Consider the following 23,623-nt stretch of genomic DNA (forward strand, 5'->3'; position numbering starts at 1 on the left):
TGTGGAGGGCTGGGGAGCCCAGGGAATTAGTAGGGTGAGGACGAGGACCTCCTGGGAGAGGATTCTGATGATTTTGAAATATTTCATCCTGTTGCATGAGGTTTATTGGCAAGGAAAGCTTGCGGGGTGGTGTGGTTCTAAGCAGGAGGGGTTGGTAAGTCTGCAACCCAGGAAGAGGTCCAGGGTTTCATGGGCTACTGGGGCTACATGGGTTCGGCAAGTCCTTGGTATGCCCGCTTAGTCAAATGCTGCAGACAAACTCTGATTTGGAGGACTGGGATCTGCCAGAAAAGGATCCTCCTGAGGCGGATCTTTCTTCAGCGGGACAGGATACGGAAGAGGGGCTGGGACAAGCCCTGGCTGTTGAGGGGGATGATCTGAAGGTGGTTTGTCTTTTTTTTTTTTTTTTCCACAGGGAAGAGTTAGGGCCCCTGATCCCCTATGGTCATTAAGGAGTTAGGGATAAAGGTTTTGGGAGAGGAATCCAATCAGGAAGAAGTGGATTCGGTCATGGATGGCTTTAGAGGTCCAGCGAAGGCTCTTCCTTTCCATAAGTCAGTTAACTTAGTGGTCGGGGTATGGGATACTCCGGACATCGGCTTGAAGGTTGGTAGAGCAATGGATAAATTATATCCTTTGTCAGAAGACATGCTTGAGCTGTTGAGGGTTCCAAAAGTGGATGCATCAGTGTTTGCAGTTACTAAAAAGACAACCATTCTGGTGGCTGGTTCTGCAGCACTGAAGGATCTGTAGGATAGGAAGCTGGAAGTCCATCTCAAATAGATTGTTAAGGTGTCTGCCCTAGGCATATGTGCTGCAATGTGCAGGAGATTTATACTTTGGGCTGGACTGTGATTAGGTGCAGCAGTTGCAGGCGGATAAAGCAATATCTATCTGCATCAGATGTAAAGCAGGCGGAGCGGCTAGAGGCTGTGGTGGCCAATGGAGCCGATATGACCTCATTAGGACTTCTTCTAGAACAATGATGTCTGCAGTGTCAGCCAGGCGACATCTTTGGTTGAGAAACTGGTCAGCAGATGTTTCATCCAAGTCTGTTAGGAGCATTACCTTTCAAAGGAAAGCTGCTTTTTGGAGAAGACTTGGAAGAGCTGATAAAACATTTGAGAGAGAATAAAGGACATAAATTGCCTGAGGATAAGCCGAAAGGGGGAAAAGGATCTGTTTCCTATGCATTCTCAATTCAGAAGGAATAGGGTTTCAGGAGGAGCCCAGAGGCAGACCACTGGGAGGCAGCAGTTCTGGAACCTGTCCTTTTAGAGGTGAAAGCTGGACAGAGATGGCTCTGGCCAGGGTGCTGGTGGAGCCAACTCTGCCTAATGAAACGAGGCTGGTCCATTCCTCAGTTCCAGTTATAGGGGTCAGTTTTATTATTATTATTTATTTATTTTATTTATTTATTTTTTATGAGGAGTGGGCCAAGATCACATCGGACCGGTGGGTCTTAAACATAAGACCAGGTTACACTTTAGAATTTGCTCGTCCATTAAAGGACTTATTCATGGTCTCTCCTTGCACTTCTGTGACCAAAAGGCGAGTGGTGCAGGAAACCATCAGTCACCTACAGATGCTGGGGGCTGTTGTTCCCGTCCCCCCTAGAGAAGCGAAGGATGGGAAGGTATTTCATATTTTTTTGCAGCGGTGCGCAAGGAAGAGTTCTTGGCTTCCCTGGATTTGACCAAGGCGTACTTGCACATAATGATCCAGCTGGACCATCTGAGATTCCTGCAGTTCATGATCCTAGGGACGCGTCTTCAATTTTTCGCCTTTCCATTCAGATTGGCAACTTCTCCGAAGACCTTTACCAAAGTGATGATTGTGGTGATGGCAGCTCTCAAGAAGTAGGGCATCCTAGTTCACCCTTATGTGGATGAACTAGTCAGAGGTCCTTTGCAGGCAGGCAGTGGAGTTGGTATTGCAGTGGGTGAGATCCCTGGGTTGGCTAGGAAATATGTCAGTCATCTTTCCCCTTCTCAGATGATGGAGTTTCTGGGGGCATGTTTTGATACCAAGGTAGGGAAGGCGTTTCTCACCAGGGAATTAATTTGCAAATTGCAGAGGCAAGTTCACAGTTTGTTAGAGAAGGCGGTGCCCAGGATGTGGTATTACTGCAGGGTCTCTGTTCCATGGCTTCCACTTTGGAGCTGGTTCCTTTGGTGTTTGCTCATATGAGGCCTCTGCAATCGGCATTGCTCTTCCCGTGAAACTGCTCTGATAATGGGTTCCATCTACCTCTTACAGAGCTAGCCAGGACCAGTCTCTCATGGTGGCTTGGTCGGGAGCAGTTGTGTCGCAGAGTGGACTTGGAAGTTCTGGAGTGGATAGTTGTTACCACCAATGCCAAGCTCAGTCAACAGAGGGCTAGGAGTCAGCAAAGGAAGCATTGTGGTCTATTAATCATTTAGAGATGAGAGTGGTTCAGTTCACATTGCATGCCTTTCTACCCCTCTTGCGAGGGCGGCCATGAAGGATCTTGTCAGATAATGCGATGGTGGCTTGCCTCAACTGACATGGTGGTACCAAAAGTTGTGTGGTGGCTCAGGAAGCCCAGGAGTTAATTCGCTGGGCAGAGCAGCATCTGGTAATACTAGCAGCATAGCCAAGATAGACAATGTGCAAGTGACTTTTCTCTGACAACAACTGGATCCCGGAGAATGGGAGTTGTCAGAGGAAGCAATGCGTCTTATCCGTTGCAGATGGGGCAGATCCCACATGGACTTATTGGCAACTTGGCGAAATGCCAAGGCACCATGCTTCAGTTGCAGAAGGGATCAATGCCTTGGTTCTTCCTTGGCTGCAGGGTATTCTCCTTTACATATTTCCGCTGTGGCTGCTGGTGGGCAAAATATTGTGGCGAGTAGAGATTCATCTGGGAGACAATCTAGTGGTACTGGAGTGGCCTCTGTGGCCATGGTTTTCAGATCAAGCGGCTCTCCTCTGTCTCGCAGCTTGGCGTTTGAGAGAAAATGCTTAAGGGAGAATATTCCGAGGATGTCTTTCTAGCTTGCAACAGAGTGGAAATGACTTCTGCCCCCTTGGCGTATGTGAGAGTCTGGAGAGTTTTTGAGGCTTGGAGCGCGGCGCAGGTGGTTGAACCTACTGTAGCATCTGTAGTGCATATTCTGACCACCTTGCAAAGAGTACTGATGAAGGGGCTAGCCTTTAACTCCCTCAGTTCAGGTGGCTTTGGGCTGTCTTTGAGGCAAAGTGCAGGGAGCGGCTCTAGATGCACTTGCGTCCTCCGGTATGGAAGTTGTGTCCCTCCTGAAGTCTTAACTTGGTCCTTAAGAGGATGTGTGCAGCTCTGTTTGAGCCTCTTAGAAGGGCAACTTTGAAAGATCTTACCTTGAAAGTTGTGTTCCTGGTGGTAATTTGTTCCACTAGAAGGATTTTGGAGGTTCAGGCTTTATGTAGGGATCCTTTTCTGAGAATTCTGGAGTCTCGTTGTGCGTGGATCCTTCCTTCCGAAGGTGGTGGTGATCCAATTAAGTCAATCGGTAGAGCTTCTGGCCTTTCCAAATGTGGATACTATAGTGTATTTTACCCAAATCTTGGATGTAAAGCGGGCGTTGTTGCAGTATCTTAAGGTCACTAATAGCTTCCGGTTGTCAGACCATCTTTTTGTGCTATGGAGTGGTGCAAAAAAAGGTCATAAAGCTTCAAAATGCACCATAGCACAGTGGTTGAAGGAAGCCATTGGTCTGGCATACATCTCTCAGGGTTGTTGTATCCCTGAGGGTTTAATGGCTCACGCTACTTAGGTGATGTCCTGGGCTCAATGTCAACAGGTATTGCCATAAGAAACTTGTCGGGCGGCTACTTGGAAATCATTGCACCCTTTCACCAGGCATTAGTGTTTGGATGTCCAGGCCCTGGAGGACATGGGCTTTGGTGAAAGTGTACTTTGAGCGGGACTCTTGTAGTCCCACCCTGTTTAGGGAAGCTTGGGTATATTCCAGGAGTCTGTACTGATCTGGGTACGTGCAGGAAAAAGAAAATTGGTTCTTAACTGCTAATTTTCATTTCTGTAGTACCACAGATCAGTCCAGAGTTCCGCCCGGTTGATATGGGGAGAATTGGAGAATCTGCTTGATCTGTTGTAATTAGTGTGAAGAATAGCACAGATTTTGTTTACTTCCTCACGATTTTAAGGTTGGAAAGATTTATCCATTATAAGTTTCCACTTCCTTCTGATCGTTCAGGGGGATGTGAGTACTTATAAGTATGGGGGTGACTTGTATAGCATGGCAGATACTACCTACTATAAACTTGCTGGCAGACTGCATGGACTGTTTGGTCCTTTTTTGCCATCATTTCTATGTTTCTGTGTTATTTGTGGCTGTGTTCGTTAGTATCTTGGCTTGGGTACTTCTCAATACTGAGGACCTACAGGTGGCATACCAGGTTATGTGGCAGTGTCAGCAAAACTTTCTCTGTCTCCATCTGCCGGAAGGGAGGCAAAACCCAGGAGTCTGCACTGATCTATGGTACAACAGGAACGAAAATTAGCAGGTAAGAACCAATTTTCCTTTAAACAGTGTTGTCGAAAGGGCTGAGCCCTGTAGAACACCAGTATGCATCGGAAAACCTGTTAGATGTATTTTATCCAAATCTTGCTTGCTGCAGCCTGCCTTCAAGGTAGGATTGAAACCAACTTGAGGACTATCCCTGCATTTACAAATTTTCTCAGCCAGTAGAGGAAAATGTTTGTATTGATTGATTAGTATCAAAAGCAGCAGAGACATCAAGAATGGTAAATACATAACTGTTGCCACCATTGAGACATCTGATGGCATCAGCTGTTGAGAGAATTAGGATCTCTGTATTCAGATTTTCTGAACCTGAACTGAGAGCCATCCAGAAACTGTGGAAGACCATCAAAGTTCATGAATTGCTTCTATACAGCCGATTCAATAATCTTTGCAATAAATGAAAGCGAGGAGATTGGCCAATAGTTGGTCAAATTAGAAGGATGTAGCACTGGCTTTTTCAACAAGGACCTCACCATGCTTCCTTTAGTGTAGCAGGCATATGGCTTTCAGATAGCGAGTCCTCCTTAGCTTTTAAAATAGGCTGCCCATTCAACCCTTGCAATGTTGCTAACGCCTTTCAGTGTAGAGATAATGTTAGAAATTTCTAACTCTGAGACAACTTTGTGTGTATTTACTGTGTTTGGTCACCTTAACAGGAAAAATGAAACAACATAAGGAACATTAATTTTGGAAGGTGCTCTGGTGATCATAACTGTGAAGCCCCAGTTGGTGGTATTAAAGAAATCATGTGTCTGCTTGGGACCGTAGCTGGTTCTGTCTTCAGCAGTAAGGAAGTCTAGCTGAACAAATGGATTCAGATTACTTAGAAATATATTTGTTAAATGTCGTCATAAAAAGATCCCTGTCTTTTTATAAAGTGATGATATTTATTACTGAATCTGGTGTTTTCTGGTCTTCAGGACTCTGTTAATGCACTTTACACCAAATGTCTTCAGCTATTGTTAAGAGACTCTCATTTGGTAAGCTTTTTTTATTTATTTATTTTTCCGTGTAACAGTTTTCTGTGCTGCCGCTGTATTTCTATGCTTGAAATAGCTAAATATTCATTTCCCTTTGTATATGTCTTTAATATTTAGAAAATCATTGCAAAGCAGGAACCTCAGATGAACCTGATAAAACAAGCAGTAGAGGTAAGGGCTCAACAGAACAATTATTGAGAATTTTTAATTTTATATGGGAAAAAAACTGAGAATATTAAAGATATATCTTTCTCCCTTGCTCCACAGATGTATATACACCATGGTATTCATGATCTAATATTTAAGTATGTGGGAACCATCGAGGCTAGTGAGGTAGGTCTGGAACGCTGTTAATCCTGCTGTACTCTGAAGCTTTTCTGGAGTATTTACTTAGTTAATTGTTTGTTTGCAGGATGCAGCCTTTAACAAAATTACAAGAAGCCTGCAAGACATCCAGCAGAAAGACATAGGGGTTAAACCTGAGTTTAGGTGAGTCACATAGTTGCATGTTTAGGCCGTATCGAAAAGGTCTCTAGTCAGTTTTCTGATTGGCTTACAGCTAACTTTCTAAGACAGTTGGCTCTTCCAATTTGCCCAGTTGAGATCCTTCCTCCTGGTTTTCTACTATCCTGGGTAGATGAGCATACAAATTCCCATACATAAACCTCCAGCTTCCTACCCAATGTCTTCCTGCCAACCCTCAATCCACATCCCCCTCTTCCTCTCTGACAAAACACATTTAATCCAAAATCTGACGGTGTTGACCTTCATCACTCCCCACTTGAAGGCTAAATCCAGCCTTGTCATTTTCCTCTGATTCATACAAGACTGGTACTTTAGAAGCCAATACCCAGGTTCCCTTCCAGGTCTCTGTACCAAGTTTAGTATTAACCCACACAGCCATTAAAGTTAGTGAGGCTGTTGTCTAACACATCCAGCCTTCCCATGCTTATTTGTTTGGGTTTTAAATGTGATCATTCAATACATGTTACCCCCGGCCTTCTTGGATGTCCAGTGCTACTGCTGTTTAAAGCTGTAAATTCCAGCAGGATACCCCAATGCCATTTTGGAAGCTTGATGCTGTTTTACCACTGCTGCCCATGGTAATTCAGAGGAAAAGGAAAAAATAATGTCCTATTGTATGCCTGGAGTTTCCCACCTTTTCTCTGATAGTTGGTAGAAGGCCCTGATCAATTCCTTTCCATATATGCTTGGTCATACTTGATATATTTACTCCAAAAACCAGCTCAGGTTATGCCTTACTAAACTTTTCTTGTTCCTTTGCATACTTGTCAAGAAATCTGCTTATTTTTCTGTCCACTTTTTATTATCCTTAGACAGTCTGCCTGTGATTTTTGTAGTATGCTATTTGCATTGCTAGGTTTAATTGGAGCTGTCCTTGTTGTAGCCACTTGTGTTTCCATGACATCATGATGTCTGTTCTGCATTTTTATTTTTATTTTTTTGTAGTTTCAACATTCCTCGTGCAAAGCGAGAACTGAGTCAACTGAACAGATGCACTTCACCACAGCAGAAGCTGATTTGTCTGTGGAAAGTGGTGCAGATTATTATGCAGTCTCCAAGCCAAAGAGGTTTGTATTCCAAGAAAGAAGCCGATAATGATTTATTAATTTTGAGAGAATCATGCCTTTCTTTTGTTGGCGTACCTCAGTTGTGAAATGAAGACCCACTGTGCCCATGCAATATGTAGTTTTCTTGGTAGATGATAGCAGCTAAAGACCCTTTGACCCGCTCATTCTGTTCAGTTTCCATCTCTTAGCTGTAAGAACTTGCTCGTCTACTGGGATAATGTGCCTTATAAACGTTGGTTGTCTTGTCTTCACTGTTCAGTTCTCTTCTACTCCGTATAGACAAGCACACAAATTTGCATGCTTAAGCCAACACCCCTGGCTCTACTCAACTTGTCAACCCTGTTTTTACTATAATGCTCTGTTCCAAGCATTTTAAAATTCTGCCATAGATTGGATTCCACACCCTCTGGTTTAATTATAATTTTACTTGAGCTTCACCCGACTTTCCAAGGTGGTTAACCCAGTCAACACAGAGTGCATAAAAATATAGAAAATAATATGTTTATCCAATTTTATACACTGCATTCCTGGCCTAAATAAGATTGTTCAATGTGGTATGCAAACATTAATAAATCCATGTTTTATCTTTCTTCTAGAATGTAACACAATTGTTTTAGCTGGAGTGCCGTAGCAAACTTATTCCACTAGTAAGGTGTTGCCACTTAAACTGTACTCTTATTTATATTTTGCACGTCTCTCTCAAAGCAGCAGTAACTAGCAACACCCCTTGACTAGAGAGCAGCTGATACTGTGGAACATGCAATGTTAGTTTTTCCTTCATATAGAGGGGACAATTCCCCTTGATTACTTGAAACATCAATAATGATTAATTTAAACGAATGTGGGCTTGAACTGGGAGTCAAAGCAATAATCTCAAGATTGGCATTATCTAGAATATTTAGGACAACCATTCATCACTCTAGCTGCCACATTCTGAACAACTTGTAGCCTATGTGTGAGCTGTTCTGACAGGCCCACATAATAAGTTATTACAATAATCCAGTTGTGACATACATAAAGCTTGGATCACCAAATGAAAAGACTTTAAAAAAAACCCCACAATTGTATGTGGGTTTAAAAAAAAAAAAAAAAATCAACCTTTTGTTTAAAAATCACATTTCTTACCATTTGAGAATCATGGGAGGACCAAATTAAACTCATTATCCGAGTTTACACCTAAACTCTTGAGTGTAATAAAAGCTATTATCTTTCAACTCAATCTGAACAGATATGGAAGCCAACAACACATCTTGTGTTCCTACCATCCAAAGTTCTGTTTTTTGAACATTTTAAACCAGTTTGCTATTAAAAGAAAACAGTTTGCCAGTGTCTTAATTTCACTTCTTGTATTATGGGGTCATGATCTGAATGTTGTCATATATACCTTTTTAATCCTAACCCAGCTCTCAATTTCCTTACACATAAAGTTAAAGGGAGCATGAGGAGCCCCACAAGAGACAGCTTCAAGGGTGAACAACCACCCCACTTTAAGGATACAACAGGTGTTCTTTCCAAAAGGAATGATCCAATCCATTGGGCAACCAAGCTTCCTAAACCTACTGTTTTTATATTTTTCCACAAAAAAATCACAGCTAAAGTAACTAACTAACTTACTGTCATTGTTCTACTCCATTTTGCCCTCTTGATGTACTATCCTGGAGTTAACTTTCTTGCCATTGGCCACATTAACCCACACCACTGGCACTCCCTAAACAAACTTATGGCACGACACGAGCGGTAAGCGCCGAGACTAGGTAAGGTAGAAACCTTTTCTTCTAAGTCTCCGGGCTCCAAGGCTTGAACAGCCGTACCAACCTTTCTCAGAGGTTTAAATCGGGTTGAGCAGCCTTCCTCTGGCAGGCCCTGATCTGGTCGAGGGTCTACACATGTGGAGACTCTCCGGGGGGGGGGGGGGGTCGCCATCTTGTTGCCAGGGTCGTCGGCACCATCTTCCCCCCTCGCCGGCGGTACACGTGGAACAGGCCAGAGGCCCGAGGCGCATAATTTGAGTGCGTCCGTAGGGATACACGCTTAACTGCGCGCACATCTGGGTTGTGCACACAGCGGCGCGCACAACTGCACGCATAACTGGGCCACGCGCACAAAATCCGCCGCCTGCATGCATAACTTGTGCGTACGTACTGCGCATAACTCCTGCGCATAACTCCTGCGCTCCAGGCACATATAATTCTCGCACGGATGAATTTTTAAGCCCTACAGATGTACAAACAAATGCACCACCATCCAAGAAGGCCAAGGGACCCTTTCTTTGCCGAGCCTGCCACTTGAGAGCTGTGTAACCTGAATTAGAATCCCTGCTGTGCCAGCAGTGCGAACAGAACCAGGGAGAGCCCAATCAAGACCTCACACAGCCAGGAGAGGGATCCTGAACCACTGATGATGGCACCCCGGACCTAACTCTGTCCAACTCAGCACCCCCACAGGAAGGTTCCTCCGGGGCTACCACTACAATCCCTTCTGGCATCATGGACCAAGGAACCTTCTCCTGGGTGGAATTTTTCAAAGGGCTGCAAATCTTTGTCCAGGCACAACCAGCCCAGGCTGTCCACTTGCTTCAAACTCTGCCGAAAGCACAAGCACTTCCCAGCACCTCCTGAGGCTCTAGACATGTCTCTCCTACCCAAGATCTTCCTGGATGGGGAGCCAGACACCTCAGAGGAAGAAACAGACTCCCTGGAAGAAGGGGAAATCACCCCAGGGATGAAGCCATACTGACCATGCTCCGATTCTTCCACAAAGACGAATTACCAGCCCTCGTGTCCCAAACTATGAAGACACTGGGTCTCCCAGGCACAGAGACCCTACATTGGAACCTAAAAAGAATCCCATGTTGGTGTACCTCCGTAAAGCCTCATGCTATTTTCCTATGTTGGAGCCCATCAAGAAACTGGAATGGAATGCTCCAGAGGCCAGTTTTAAAGGGGGACGGGCACTAGAAGCCCTATACCCGCTGGAACCCACGGCCAAGGAACTTCTACGCTTTCCTAAAGTGGACGCTATGATCTGCGGAGTCTCAAAACGCACCACAATCCCTGTGGAGGGAGGAGTGGCAATGAAAGACGCCCAAGACAGAAGGCTGGAAGCCATTCTTAAGCAGTCCTTTGTCTCAGCAATGATGCTACAAATTGCCGCCTTGGTGGCACGTTCCTGTTTGATTCTCTCCAGAGACACTACCATGCCTGGAGAAGCGATGGAACCTGCGGTGCCCTTCCTCACCAATGCTACCACTGACCTTGTGTGCACATCATCCAGGGGTGTCGCCGCTGCGGTGGCGGCCAGAAGACAGTTATGGCTCCAAAACTGGTCGGCTGACACAACTTCCAAGGCGAATCTCACAAAAATGCCTTTTAAAGGATCTCTCCTGTTTGGAAGCGAACTGGAGAAGTTGGCCAACAAATGGGGTGAATCCCTAATATCCCGATTTACCTGAAGACAGGAACAAAAGAACATATCAGCGCTCCTCCCCCCCCCCCCCCCCGAAGAACCAAGGGAAGAGGATTGCAGCGTTTTAAACCTTACAGGAACACACAGTCCCAAGCACCTCGTACTTGGTTTCAGTCCTTTTGGAACAATCGCATTAAGAGAGGAGCAAGCTCAGGGGCAGGCTCTGGCCGTGCCCCACAATGAGAAGATGCAGATCCATCCACAGGAAGAATACATAGGGGGCAGACTTACCCTCTTCTACCAAAGATGAGTCGAAGTAACATCGGACAAGTGGGCCCTAACATTCGAGAGGGGTATGCCCTAAAATTCCAAAGCATCCCCCCACACAAATTTATGAGATCGCCATGCCACTCCCACTCCAAGAGACTGGCAGTGGACACCACGCTAGCAAGACTACTCAGCCTGAAGGCAATAACTCCGGTGCCTACGTCTCAACAAAATACTGGTCACTATTCCATCTATTTTATCATTCCCAAGAAAGAAGGAACATTCTGACCCATCCTGCACCTCAAGGCAGTCAACCGTTACCTGAAGGTATCACACTTCCGCATGGAAACCTTACACTCTGTGATAATGGCAGTGCAACCGGGAGAATTCTTAACCTCCCTGGACCTATCCGAAGCCTACCTTCACATCCCGGTCCATCAGGACCACCAGTGCTTCCTGCGCTTTGCGATACTGGGCAATCATTACCAATTTTAAGCGCTACCCTTCGAACTAGCCACCGCTCCCAGAACCTTCACCAAAATTACGGTGGTGGTAGTAGCGGCTACACTGGGGAAAGAAGGTCTGGTACATCCTTGCTTGGACGTTTGGCTGATCAGATCAAAGTCTCCGGAAGGGAGTCGCCACGCGACCACCAGAGTCAAGAACTTACTACAAGAACTCGGGTGGGTCGTGAACACAGCCAAGAGCTGCCTATAGCCCTCCCAGTCACGAATACTTGGGAGTCCAGTTCGATATCAAGCTGGACAAGGTTTACCTTCCCCCTCCAAGGAGAAGGAAACTACTGGGTCAACTGTGAAACCTTTTGAACTCTGTTCGCCTCAAGGTATGGGACTACCTTCAAGTCCTCTGCCTCATGACCTCAACTCTGGAAGTTGTTCCTTGGGCAAGGGCCCATATGCAACCACTACAACGCTCCCTACTGTTACCCATTGAACAAAGAATACAATACAAAACTTTATGCACCATTCATAAACTGATACACGACGAAAAAGCAGAATGGCTGAACACAGCCCTCCGCTTACATACCCCACACAGAAACCTAAGGTCAGCAAACAAAGCACTGCTAACTATATACCATCAGTCAAAACAGCCAGATTAACACAAGTAAGGGACAGGGCCCTATCACTAGCAGGACCGATAATATGGAACACCATGCCGGTAGAAATCAGATTGGAAAGAGACATCAAAACATTCAGAAAAAATTTAAAAACATGGCTATTTAAGCAAGCATACCACAAAGAGAATCAAGAGTAGAACCCAGGGAACTGTTATTGCGGTCAAGCAAACACCCACACAAACACACTCCTTCCTTCTTAAAGTGTGTCTCCTCTCCTATATTCTAATCTCCACCTTTATCTTAAACTTCAAAGAACTAAAGTTAAGTAACACCAAACTTTTAGCAGAGTTAGAAAATCTAGACATAACTTATAACACTCACCAAATAGTATTTATTATGATATAATGTTACAGTATTTTTGATGGCACCTGTGTAAGAGTTAGAATTCCAGACACTTTATGCAACATAGTTTTTGTGCCTTATTGTGAACCGTTGTGATGGCACCCGCTTAACGACGGTATAGAAAAGATTTTAAATAAATAAATAAATAACGGAATCCAGTGTCCCAGAACTACTCAATTCGCCTCCAGCTACCGACAGAGGTTCGGCATCAGCTTCAATGGTGGCTACAAGAAGAACACCTAAGCAGAGGTGTAAAGCTATCCGCACCAAAGTGGATCTTGCTCACCACGGATGCGAGTCTGCGAGGGTGGGGAACCACTGTCAGGAACTAACAGCCCAGGGACAATGGAACAAAGAGGCAGAATGGAACATAAACTGCCTGGAAGCTCGAGCGGTCAGACTCGAGCTTCCAGGCCTGCCTGCGATTCAGCCACAGACTCCGAGGCGAGTCTGTCAGTCATGTCTGACAACACCACAACCGTGGCCTACATCAACCGCCAGGGAGGAACCAGGAGCCAGCAGGTGTCTCTGGAAATAGACCCTCTCATGGAGTGGGCAGAAACAAACCAAGGGATTTCAGCCTCCCACATTGCGGGAAAAGACAACATCTCAGCGGATTATCTCAGCAGAGAGAGCCTAGACCTGGGGGAATTTTCACTGGTGGACACATCCTTCCAGATGATAGTGCATTGATGGGGCCCCCCCAGCCATGGACCTCCTAGCAACTCGTCACAATGCCCATCCCCAGATTCTTCAGCCACAGACTAGAACCACAGTCTCCAGAAATTGACGCTCTCGTCCAGAACTGGCCAGAGGAAGACCTCCTGTATGCCTTCCCACCCTGGCCGCTACTGGGCAGGGTCATTCACAAGAGAACACCACAGGGGAGTAGTCCTACTAGTCGCCCCAGATTGGCCAAGAAGGCTATGGTAAGCAGACATGCGAAGACTTATTGGCAGGGAATCCTCTGAGTCTACCTCCATACAGGGACCTTCTTCAGCAGGGACCGATCTCCCACGAAGACCCGGCTCAATTCTCTCATACGGTATGGCCCTTGAGAGGACTAACCTAAAGAAGCGTGGCTACTCAAAAGCCGTGATTGACACCCTGCTCCAAGCACACAAATTCTCCACATCTCTGTCTTACATATGGATCTGGAGAGCATTTGAAGCCTGGTGTGATGACCGTGCCCTCCTTCTGAGGACAGCCAAGATTCCCACGATCCTAGAATTCCTACAGGATGGCATGCAGAAGGGGTTATCTCTCAACTCCCTCAAAATTCAAGTCGCTGCACTGGCCTGTTTCAGGTTCGAAGCGGACTTCATCAGACTATCAACTCATTCTGATGTGTCTTGCTTCCTGAAAGGAGTTAAACAATTCCGGCCACCTCTAAAGTGGCTGGTGCCTCTGTGGATCCTCAACCTAGTACTAGACTTACAAACAGCTTGTCCCTACGCCTCTTGACCTTAGACTGCATTCTTGATCGCAATATGCTCAGCTCTGTGCATTTCCGAACTTCAAGCATTATCCTGTCAAGAACCGTTCCTCAGGTTCACCCCAGGCACCATATAGCTGCGTACGGTACCATCCTTCCTTCCGAAAGTGGTTTCCCAGTTCCATATGAACCAGACCATATCCTTACCATCACCAGATGAACACAGAGACTCAGAAGACTCATGCCTCCTTCACTACCTGAATGTTGGCAGAATCCTAGTTCGATACCTCTTGAGATTGGAATCCTTGTGCAAAACTGATCCACCTGTTCATTCTTCACAGTGGAAAGAAACAAGGGGAAGTGGCATCGCGGGCGACCATAGCCTGCTGGATCAAAGAAGTCATTAATGCTGCCTACATAGAGGCAGGAAAACCACTACCTCTACAGGTCAAGGCGCAGTCTCCTGGGCTGAAACCAGGCTGCTTTCGCCAGCTGAGTTCTGTTGGGCGGCGACATGGTCCTCCCTGCACACATCCTCCAGATTCTACTGCCTGGATGTCCAGGCCAGGGAGGATACAGCCTTCGCAATGGCAGCACTAAGTGGGCCATGGGCAGCCTCCCACCCGGTAGGGGAGTAGCTTTTGTACATCCCAACCAATAGTCAACAACCAACTCTCAGACTACCTAGAAGATCATAACATCCTACTACCAGCACAAAATGGCTTCAGGAAACTATTCAGCACAGACACTCCTCACCCTCACCGATACCATCCTTCGAGGACTCGACTGTGGCCAATCCTACCTTTTGATACTCCTTGATATCTCCTCCGCCTTTGACACTACTAAACAGACTCACAGAAATCGGACTATGCGACACCACCATCAAATGTTTCAAATCATACCTCAGACAGAACCTTCAAAATAAAAAATATACAACAGAATCCCCCCAAATACCTCTACCTCACGGCATCCCGCAAGGCTCTTCTCTCTCATCCACCCTATTCAACCTTTACCTCTTCCCCCCTCTGCAGATTCTTCTCAGAATCAGACCTCTCATACTATGTCTACACAGATGACCTATAAATCTTACTCCACTTAAACAAAACCATAGAAAACACACTAAAAACCTGGGCCCAACTCCAGTCCAAAATAAGAGCTACTCTCACAACTGTCCCTCTCCCTCAACCAAAACAAGACCGAAATCTTATACATAACAAACGACCACACCACACTCCTCCCCATTGACCCCACACCCAACTGCACGGGGACCCAGCTCATGCACGTCTTAAAAAACCTTGGAATAACATCGACAATGAACTAAACCTCAAACACCACATCTTCTCAATGATCAAAGACAGATTACAAACCTTGAGAAAGCTCAAACCACTCCTCCATGCCCAAGACTATCAAACTGTCCTCCAAAAGATTCTCTTCTCCAAGCTCAACTACTGCAACTCTCTCCTCCTTGGCCTCCCTGCCTCCACCCTCAAACCTCTACAGGTACTACAGAACGCTGCTGCCAGATCCATCACAAACAGAAAATGCGACCACATCACCCCCATCCTCAAAGAACTTCACTGGTTACCCATCAACTACAGAATCCAATACAAAACCCTTACCCTCATTCACAAAAAAAATAATCAATAACAAGATGAACTGGTTAACCATTGCACTTCTCCCTCACAAAGAAGCCTCCGATCCACCAAATCCAGGCTCCTCGCTATCTCCCCCCCCCCCCCCCTCCCTAAAGCAGCTCACCTTTCCTTAGACAGAAAATGCACCATATCAGTAGCCGGCCCCACACTATGGAACTCCCTCCCTCTCCAGCTCAGAATAGAACACGTGACACAAACCTTCAAAAAAAAAAAAACAACTCCTCAAAACATGGCTTTTCCTAAAAGCCTTCCCGCCAGAGACCTAGCCCACCCTCCCCCAACCCCGCATCTCCAAGAACACACTCCTCTGCAACTGCCATCACCTGCAAGTGAAAGCAGTTCCCCAAACCCACAGCCGCCCCCCCCCCATCTCTCACCCCCCCTTCGTCAAACTCAACATACATTGTCCCGTTCCCCCTCCCCCCCTTTCCTCCAAGCTGCCCTCGCTCCTTGTAAACTCCTCTTAAGCTATGAATCTAACCCGCTCCTAACCTATGTTACCATTTTTGTGAGCCCCCAATTTTCCTGAACCCATGTACGATATGTATTATAACTAGTTCCTTGTTAACTGTTCTAAGTTATACTGTAAAAATAAGCAGCCCATGTCTTATTTACTGTTCAGTTTTATGTGAACTGATGTGATATCTAGATCGAATGTCGGTATACAAAAACAATTAAATAAATAAATCCCATTGGTCCTGAGTCCATCTGGCTACTCGCTAGGAAATGGAGAAATGACTTACCTGATAATTTTGTTTTCCTTAGTAGAGACAGATGGACTCAGCATCCCGCCCAAGGCTGCTCCAGAAATAGAGAACCTTGGATATCAATCTCGAGACTGTATGGGTAAGCCTCGGCCTACCTTTATGTTAAGACACCCGCGTTTATTGCTTCAGCGCACCAACGGGCTCCAGTGCCAAAATGTTTTCATATATAATCAGTTGAACCTGATTATATATATATATATATATATATATATATATATATATATATATATGAAAGTTAATCAAGCATACTCAAGTGTAATCAAGTATCAAGCAACATATATCCACACTGGCTTTTCGAGGAGAATATTGAAGAGCTAAGCTTCCTGCACGGGTATATGTAGTGACATCAGCTTTGAAATCTGACTCCGTCTCCCATCTGCTATCAGAAAAGCACAATACCCATTGGTCCTGAGTCCATCTGTCTACACTAAGGAAAACGAAATTATCAGGTAAGTAATTTCTCCATTTTTAAAAAGCATTTACTTGAGTAAATGGCTTTTGAGAACTGCTACAATAGTAGTTACATTTACGTGCATAACTGCTTTTGAAAATTACCCCCAGAGTCTTCACTGGGGTATGTCATTGGTAGGGGCAAAAAGCTGTTACAAAGAGCCAGGTTTTCACTAGTTTCCTGGGGCCAGTCTGGCAGGAAGTCCTGTAACTGAGACTGAGCCTGTGACAGTTTTCTTCCTGATGGTGACGAAGCCCATTATGTTTGGGGGTGGCACTTCCAGTTACACCTGAGTTTGTGAGTGCAGAGGGTGAGCAGGTATATAGGAAGTAGATTAGGGCTAGGCCTTTGATAGTTTTATAGGCTAAGACTAAGAGTTTGAATTTGATGCAGTAGAGTGCCGGGAGCCAATGTAGGGCTTTCAGAACAGGGGTTATGCAGTCAAATATGCTTTTCTTCACTGTTATGCAGGCTACAGCATTTTGTGTGAGTTGCAGATGGTGGTTTAGGTTGTTGGGGACTCCAATGTAGAGGGAGTTGCAAAAGTTAAGGTGGGAGATTTTCAAGGCCTTGACAGTCGTGAAGGCATTGTCATTCAAGAGAGGTCAGAAACGACAGAGTTGGTGGAAATAGACAAAAGCCATTTTGGACACTGGATCTGGGCTGTGGTGTCGAGTATAAAACCTAGGCTCCATTCTTGGGAGCTGAAGGCTAGGGTCCTTCCATTAAGAAGCACTTTTGCAAGGAGGTGGTTGGGTTCTTTCTCCCAATTCGTAGCATCTCTGTCTCTCTTGGAGTTTAAGCTTGCAATGTTTTGGTGTAGCCAGTTGACTATTTTTCATAAGCAGTAATCGAAGTTGATGGTTGAAGCTTGGTTCTTGTTGAGTGGAATCTGTAACTGCATGTTGCTGACATAAGACTAGTATTTTATTTAAAATTTTAATATTCTGCCTAGACCAAGATGAAACTTGACATTCTCTGAGCTTGCCCAGAGAGGGTGGAGTGTGGAGGGCATATAAAAGTTGAATAATGTAAGTGGTAGGCTAGAGCTTTGTGGCACACCTCCAGAAGAGTGCAGGAGGTTGGAGAGCTGCTCCCAGTGCTACAGATTGGTTGCGGTCAGATTAGAATTATGAACAAGAACAGTAATAACTATTAATGAAGTATGTAAAGATCTTTTCAAATAACCAGATCTTTTGTAGCTTTCCAAATAGAACTAGGTTTAATACTGACTTAAGGTCTTGCAGGATAGCATTCCAGCAAGCAGGTACCATACATGAAAAAGCTGTTTTATTAATTTTGTTGCTTTCTATCCTATTTGAAATATGTAATAACTTCTGAGAACAGCGCAGAATGCCCTGGTGCATATTGAACATGGGAGCTAAGATAAATTAAAATATTTTCCTGGTTGATTCTCTGTTCTCTGGGTTACAGGAAGCCAATGAAGCATCGTGCTTCTATACCTAGATATTAAATGCACAGCATTTGGTTTGATTCGCTTGAAGTCTCCTCAGTTGGTACATGGAGCACTACGTAGTGGGGATTACTGTAGTCTAAGCATGTTATAATTAATGCAGGAGCTACTGAGATTAAATCTTTTTTTTTTCTTTAACAAAGGGTACGGATTATGGATGTTCCATGAATGGTAGAAGCAGGCATTTGGCTCAGTGGTAAATCTGTAATGGTTTATCGAGATTTTAACTGTTGGTCTGTTAACATCCTGCACTATTTATTTTTTCCTGTTTCTTTTTCAGTTAACATGGAGACCATGTGTGCAGATGATCTTCTCTCAGTCTTGCTATATTTGCTTGTAAAAACAGAGATTCCTAATTGGTATGTCCATTTAATAGATTTTCTTTTTCATAGTAATAAAGTAGTAAAGTATGAAGCATTTTTACAAATTGACTATTCGAAGCAGCAATGCCACTGAAAGGCAATAAATAATGCATCCCTTAGAAGTAACCTTCTTATATATCCTAAGCTCTTCCCTAGAAACTCATCCAAGGTATGTCAGATACTTGCCAATGATACAGTTGTCATTGCCTTTCACTGGCTTAGTTATGCATGAATTTGGAAATGCGCACTGCACTAGGTCACAGTCCACATGGCTCTTGGATGATTGGGGGGAGGGATTGTACAGCTCTTGGAATAAAGCTGTACAATCTTAAAAAAAAAAACAAAACTCCTGAAACATGGCATGTAGCACGGATAGCTACAGGCGATATTAGATTGTTTTATTATTATTATTATTGTTTCTTACTGTGATAAGGCAGTTTACACAAATAATTTAAATACCTTGATTCTATTGACTAGAAAACTTTTAAAATAACTTCTTGTTTTTTTAGCTAAAATCCAAATGTAGGGTCTGAGCTAAGACCCCAAGGGTAGTCCCTTCTTGGCCTTTCGGTTGAGATTGAGAATCCTGTACAATATGAGGGATTAACACCCTACTGCTTGACTCCCTTGGGGACACAATTACATTATGACCATGGCCAAAGCAGGTTAAACCTCCTGCTTAAAAAAAAAAAAAAAGTGACTTTCATTAATGTAACACCAGGAAACTATTCAATTTAAATTAAAATATTAGTTAGAAAGGTAACCAGTCTTAAATGCAAAAAGCCATTTCAACAGTGCTCCGATGCAATACTATTGTATTTTAAATATTGCAGATCTATGCAACTTAAGCAATGGTGCTTTAAACGTTAATGGAATAGATTTAATCTGTTTAAAATATTTGATTTTTGATACACTGATGCTTTATCAGATGCCATCCACTCATGGTTGAGTAGGAGTAAGCGTATTCCACTAAAATATATAATTCTGCAATAGCTTACCAGATTGCAGAGATTTTTCCCTTTTATCTAGGCAAAAAGGAACCTGCAGTACTTGCAGGTTTCCTGCAGAATTTCATAAACTTTTAATCTGCACATCATTCATCTTTATGGAGAACATGGTACATCTATGAAAAGATCAGTTACGATCCCAGTAATTGAGACTTTGTTTTGGATATTTGCCATTCCCTGTATGTACCCAGATCAGTCCAGACTCCTGGGTTTTGCCTCCCTGCCAGCAGATGGAGACAGAGAAAGCTTCACTGACACTGTACATAACCCAGTGTGCCACCTGCAATCCCTCAGTATATTTCTCTGTCTCCAGCAGATGGTAACTGGTGTAAAACCTGCATTCTGGAGAGAGAGGAGGATTAAAAGACAAAATTTCTGGATCCTCCCAGGGGATTGTGAGGTCCGGGGGGGCCACCCCCCCCCCCTGGTTTGAGGTAGATGAGTAGGGAGTTGGTGACCCTTCTGATAGCTCGGTCCTGGGATGGACGTCTGGTGGTCCAGATCCCTCATCCCCCACGCGACTGCCTGCAGTTCTGCACTGCAAGCCCAGTGGAGCAGGGAAGTGTCCCTTTTATATGGTTTGTCCTGGGCTGGGTTGCTAAAGTTTGGTGAACGGAGATGGATATAACCAGTGGTCTGGCTCTTTTCTGATCTGCTATGCGGCCTGTGCTTCTGGAACCTGAACCTCTGCATTAAAGGAATGTATTGGCTTCTCTGTATCTCTTATTCTCAAGAGTAAGAAAAAAACCAAGGAACTAGTTAGAGGAATATGTGCAGCAGTGTGGTGCCTGGGGGAAAGCTACCTTAACAGCTCGGGGAGCTCAGCGATGGGGATTTTCAGCAGCTTCTCTGCCTGAGGAGGACACACCGGGTGTTGGCTTCGTGGCACTGAGGACTGTTGCCCTGCTTATCGAGGTGATGGTGGTGCCATGGGTGTGGGGAGGAGCAGCGTGTGAGTGCAGCAAAAGTGGCATGGCGTTTGGGGAGGAGGGGGGAGGGGTTAGCATTGAGCATGACCGCATCGATAGAACAAGCCTCATGGGTGAGAGGTTCTAGAGCTGAGGCTTTCCCTGTCAGCGTGGAAACGGTAGCCATTTTTTTATTTCCCTAGCAGTGTCAGTGGGAGAGGGCAGGGGAATCCCCTCCAAAACTATCACCAGCTGTTCCCTGTCCCACAGAGAGGCACATGCACTGAGGAGTCAGATGTGGTTGTGGTAGAGGTCTTCTGCCAGTTTTAATTTGCTTATGTGCAAGCATGTTTAGTGGAACAAGCCCCAGTCTCCATGGATTCTCGGCCAGTCAAGAGGCCTAAGCTGTTGAGAAGCTCTTCAGGCCGATGATTTTCATTGTTGGATGTTAAATGGATCTAGGCCTAAACGCGCTGAAGGCGCAAGCAAGCTTTGCTTAACTGTGTAGTAGTCCATGGCAGTGGTTCTTTTTCCGCATGTGTAGGCGTGTGCGCATATTCTTGCTACTTGGCAGTTTCATTTGCATTAAGCCGTAGCCTAGATTTATGTGCATATGTCTGCATCCTAAACTTGAGCGCATATTTGCGCAGGTACTTGAGCATAAGGCTGTGACCTAGACTGGAGCACGTATTTGCACGTGTCCTAGAGGGGTGTGCCTGGACCCACAGGAGGCTGCCTAGAGCCGAAGTGCAGGTGCCAGGGACGAACAGGTCAAAGTGCCTTGCTATTTGTGAGGCTTGCCGTCTGATAGCATTCAGTTCTCACTCTCTTTGTGTCAGTGCTGTTTAGAAGTTCAAAGCAATTTCACTACTACTGCTTTTGCACATATTGGGACATCCCCTCGGCCTATGGTGTCTCTGCAGGAGAGTAGAGTGGGAGGGTGAGGCAATAGTCAGTTCTCCTCCTCCTCCCTTGTTCCTGGGGCAGAAGCTTCCCCGAGAGAGAGAGGTTGGAAAGAGCAGGTTTGGGCCTATGGGTTCCGATTATAGATCCATCCTCCTTCTCCTGGGTGGAATGTTTCCAGGACCTGCAGACCTTTCTGCAGGGATGCCCAGCGAAGGTGAAGCAACATTAGTGGGCAAATGCCACAGGGAGGCTGTCCCTGAAAATGTTCCTGATGAGGAATTGGCTTTCTCACCTCTAGAACAGGGAGAAAAACTGTATGAGTGCCGCTTCGGACTCTGCTCAGATTTTTTTTTTTTTTTCTTTTTTTTCACAGAGATGTCTTGCTGAGTTTATTGGCTCAGACCCTAAACATGCTTAGTGTGGCCGGAGGTCAATTTTAAGTTAAACTTCCTGTTTCTTTTCCCCCCATATCCAATTCAAGAGATATTGGATTTAAAAAGGTAAATGCAGCTCTCAAGGTTCTCAGCTTCCACATGGAAACTCTGTGGTTCTTCATAGCAGCAGTACGCAAGGGAGACTTCCTGGCATCTCTCGCCTTGATAGAGGCCTATCTGCACATGGCCATCAGTCCAGAGCACCAGAGATTCTGGAGATGCATCTCCAGAATCTCTGGTGCTCCGGACTGATGGCCATGTGCAGATAGGCCTCTATCAAGGCCATGTGCAGATAGGCCTCTATCAATGCTCCGGAAAATGTTCCCTAAAGGGAACATTTTCAGTTTCAAGCCCTTCCCTTTGGCTGGCGACTGCTCCACTTACCTTCACCAAGAGTGATGGTAGTGGGGATGGCCATATTGCAAAAGGAGGGTGAGTGGTGTATCCATATCTGGATAACTCGCTCATTCGTGTGAAGTCTGTTGACAATCGGTACAAAAGGTACTGATGTGCTTGAAGTCTCTAGGATGGGTGGGGAACATAGCAATGAGCCATTTAGTCCTCTTACAAATTAGAGTATTTGGAAGCTCAGTTTGACACACTGGTGTAAAGTGTTTGTTTCTCATGGAGAGATTGCTGAAATTGCAGAGTCAGATTTGGCTTCTGCTAGAGCTTTCGGTGCCTAGGGTCTGGGGCTATTTACATGTCCTAGGTTCTATGGCGTCAACACTGGAATTAAATCACTGGGTGTTTGCACATGTGCGGCCTCTGCAGGGGGCTCTTCTTTCCCATTGGAATCCGTTTAGAGTTTCATCTTCTGTTAGAGGGGGAAGCCAGGGACAGTCTTTTATGGTGGTGTAATCGCACCAGTCTTGAGCATGGTGTGGAATTGGAGATTCCGAGTTGGCTAATAGTCACCGCCGATGCAAGCCTCTCTGATGGAGGGCGGTGTGGCAAGATCAGTCGGTGCAGAGCCAGTGGTCGAAACAGGAGGCCTCATGGCCTAACAATCGGTTAGACAAGAGTGGTGCATTTTGTATTGCTTGCCTGTCTGCTAGTACAGATCCTATCAGACAATGGACGACGGTGAGAATTTGGAGGATCTTCCGAGTCCTGGTCTGCTGTTGGAGTGCAGCCTCAGTCTGTTCAGGCTTTTTTACGGAAAGGGACTGGTCTTTAATTCTCTGAGAGGCCAGGTAGTGACGCTGTGTTGTCTTCAGGGGTAAGGTGCAAGGGTATCCTCTGTCTGCACATCCAGATGTTATACGGTTCCTTCAGAGAGCTAAGAACTTGCTTCCTTAGGTGAGGAACATTTATTCATCTTAGAATCTGAATCTAGTCCTTCGAGGATTGTGTGAGGCTTGGTTTGAACCACTAAGGAGATCTATGATTAAGGACTTGACTCTTAAAGTTGTTTTCTTGGTGGCTATTTATTCAGCCAGGAGAATTTGAGCTTCAGGTGCTGTTGTGTTGAGATCCCTTCCTACAGATGTCTGATTCAGGGGTATCTTTATGTATGGTGCCTTTTTTATTGCCTGAGGAAGTCTGTGTTCCATCTTCGTCAGACAGTAGAGCTTCCAACTCTCATGGATTTGGATTTCTCTACGCTTCACATGGGGGAGCTTAGATTGGAGGCATTCATTATTGAGGTATCTAAAGGTCACTTATTTCACCTCTTTGTAGGTCATATCACTTTTGTACTGTGGCGTGGTCTAAAGAAGGTGGTCCTTCAGTGTGGTGACTGAAGGAAGGGATCGAGTTGACTAACTTTTCTAAAGAGCGCCCACTGCTGGGGTTAGGGGTGCACTTGATGCATTCTTGGTTGACTTCCTGGGCTGAGTCACAACAGATGTCTCAGCGTGAAATTTGCTGGGTGACTATTAGGAAGTCGTTGCACTTTTTTTTTTTGCTAGGCATTATTGCTTGGATGTGGGGGGATCTGGCTTCCAT

The 23,623-nt window shown here is 45.2% G+C and overlaps 1 protein-coding gene across 2 annotated transcripts in view; it reads left to right on the forward strand.

Annotated features, from left to right (window-relative positions):
• ANKRD27 (ankyrin repeat domain 27) overlaps positions 1–23,623 on the forward strand; it is a 134,833-nt gene that overhangs the window by 38,250 nt on the left and 72,960 nt on the right. For both annotated transcript variants that reach the window (XM_029608418.1, XM_029608419.1), the window contains exons 6-11: positions 5,471–5,530; positions 5,648–5,701; positions 5,798–5,863; positions 5,943–6,019; positions 7,001–7,122; positions 18,337–18,415. In XM_029608418.1, the coding sequence (XP_029464278.1) occupies positions 5,471–5,530; positions 5,648–5,701; positions 5,798–5,863; positions 5,943–6,019; positions 7,001–7,122; positions 18,337–18,415 (458 nt within the window). The remainder of the gene's footprint in view (positions 1–5,470; positions 5,531–5,647; positions 5,702–5,797; positions 5,864–5,942; positions 6,020–7,000; positions 7,123–18,336; positions 18,416–23,623) is intronic.

Source organism: Rhinatrema bivittatum, chromosome 7 (genome assembly GCF_901001135.1).
Source record: "Rhinatrema bivittatum chromosome 7, aRhiBiv1.1, whole genome shotgun sequence".
Lineage (NCBI taxonomy): Eukaryota > Metazoa > Chordata > Amphibia > Gymnophiona > Rhinatrematidae > Rhinatrema > Rhinatrema bivittatum.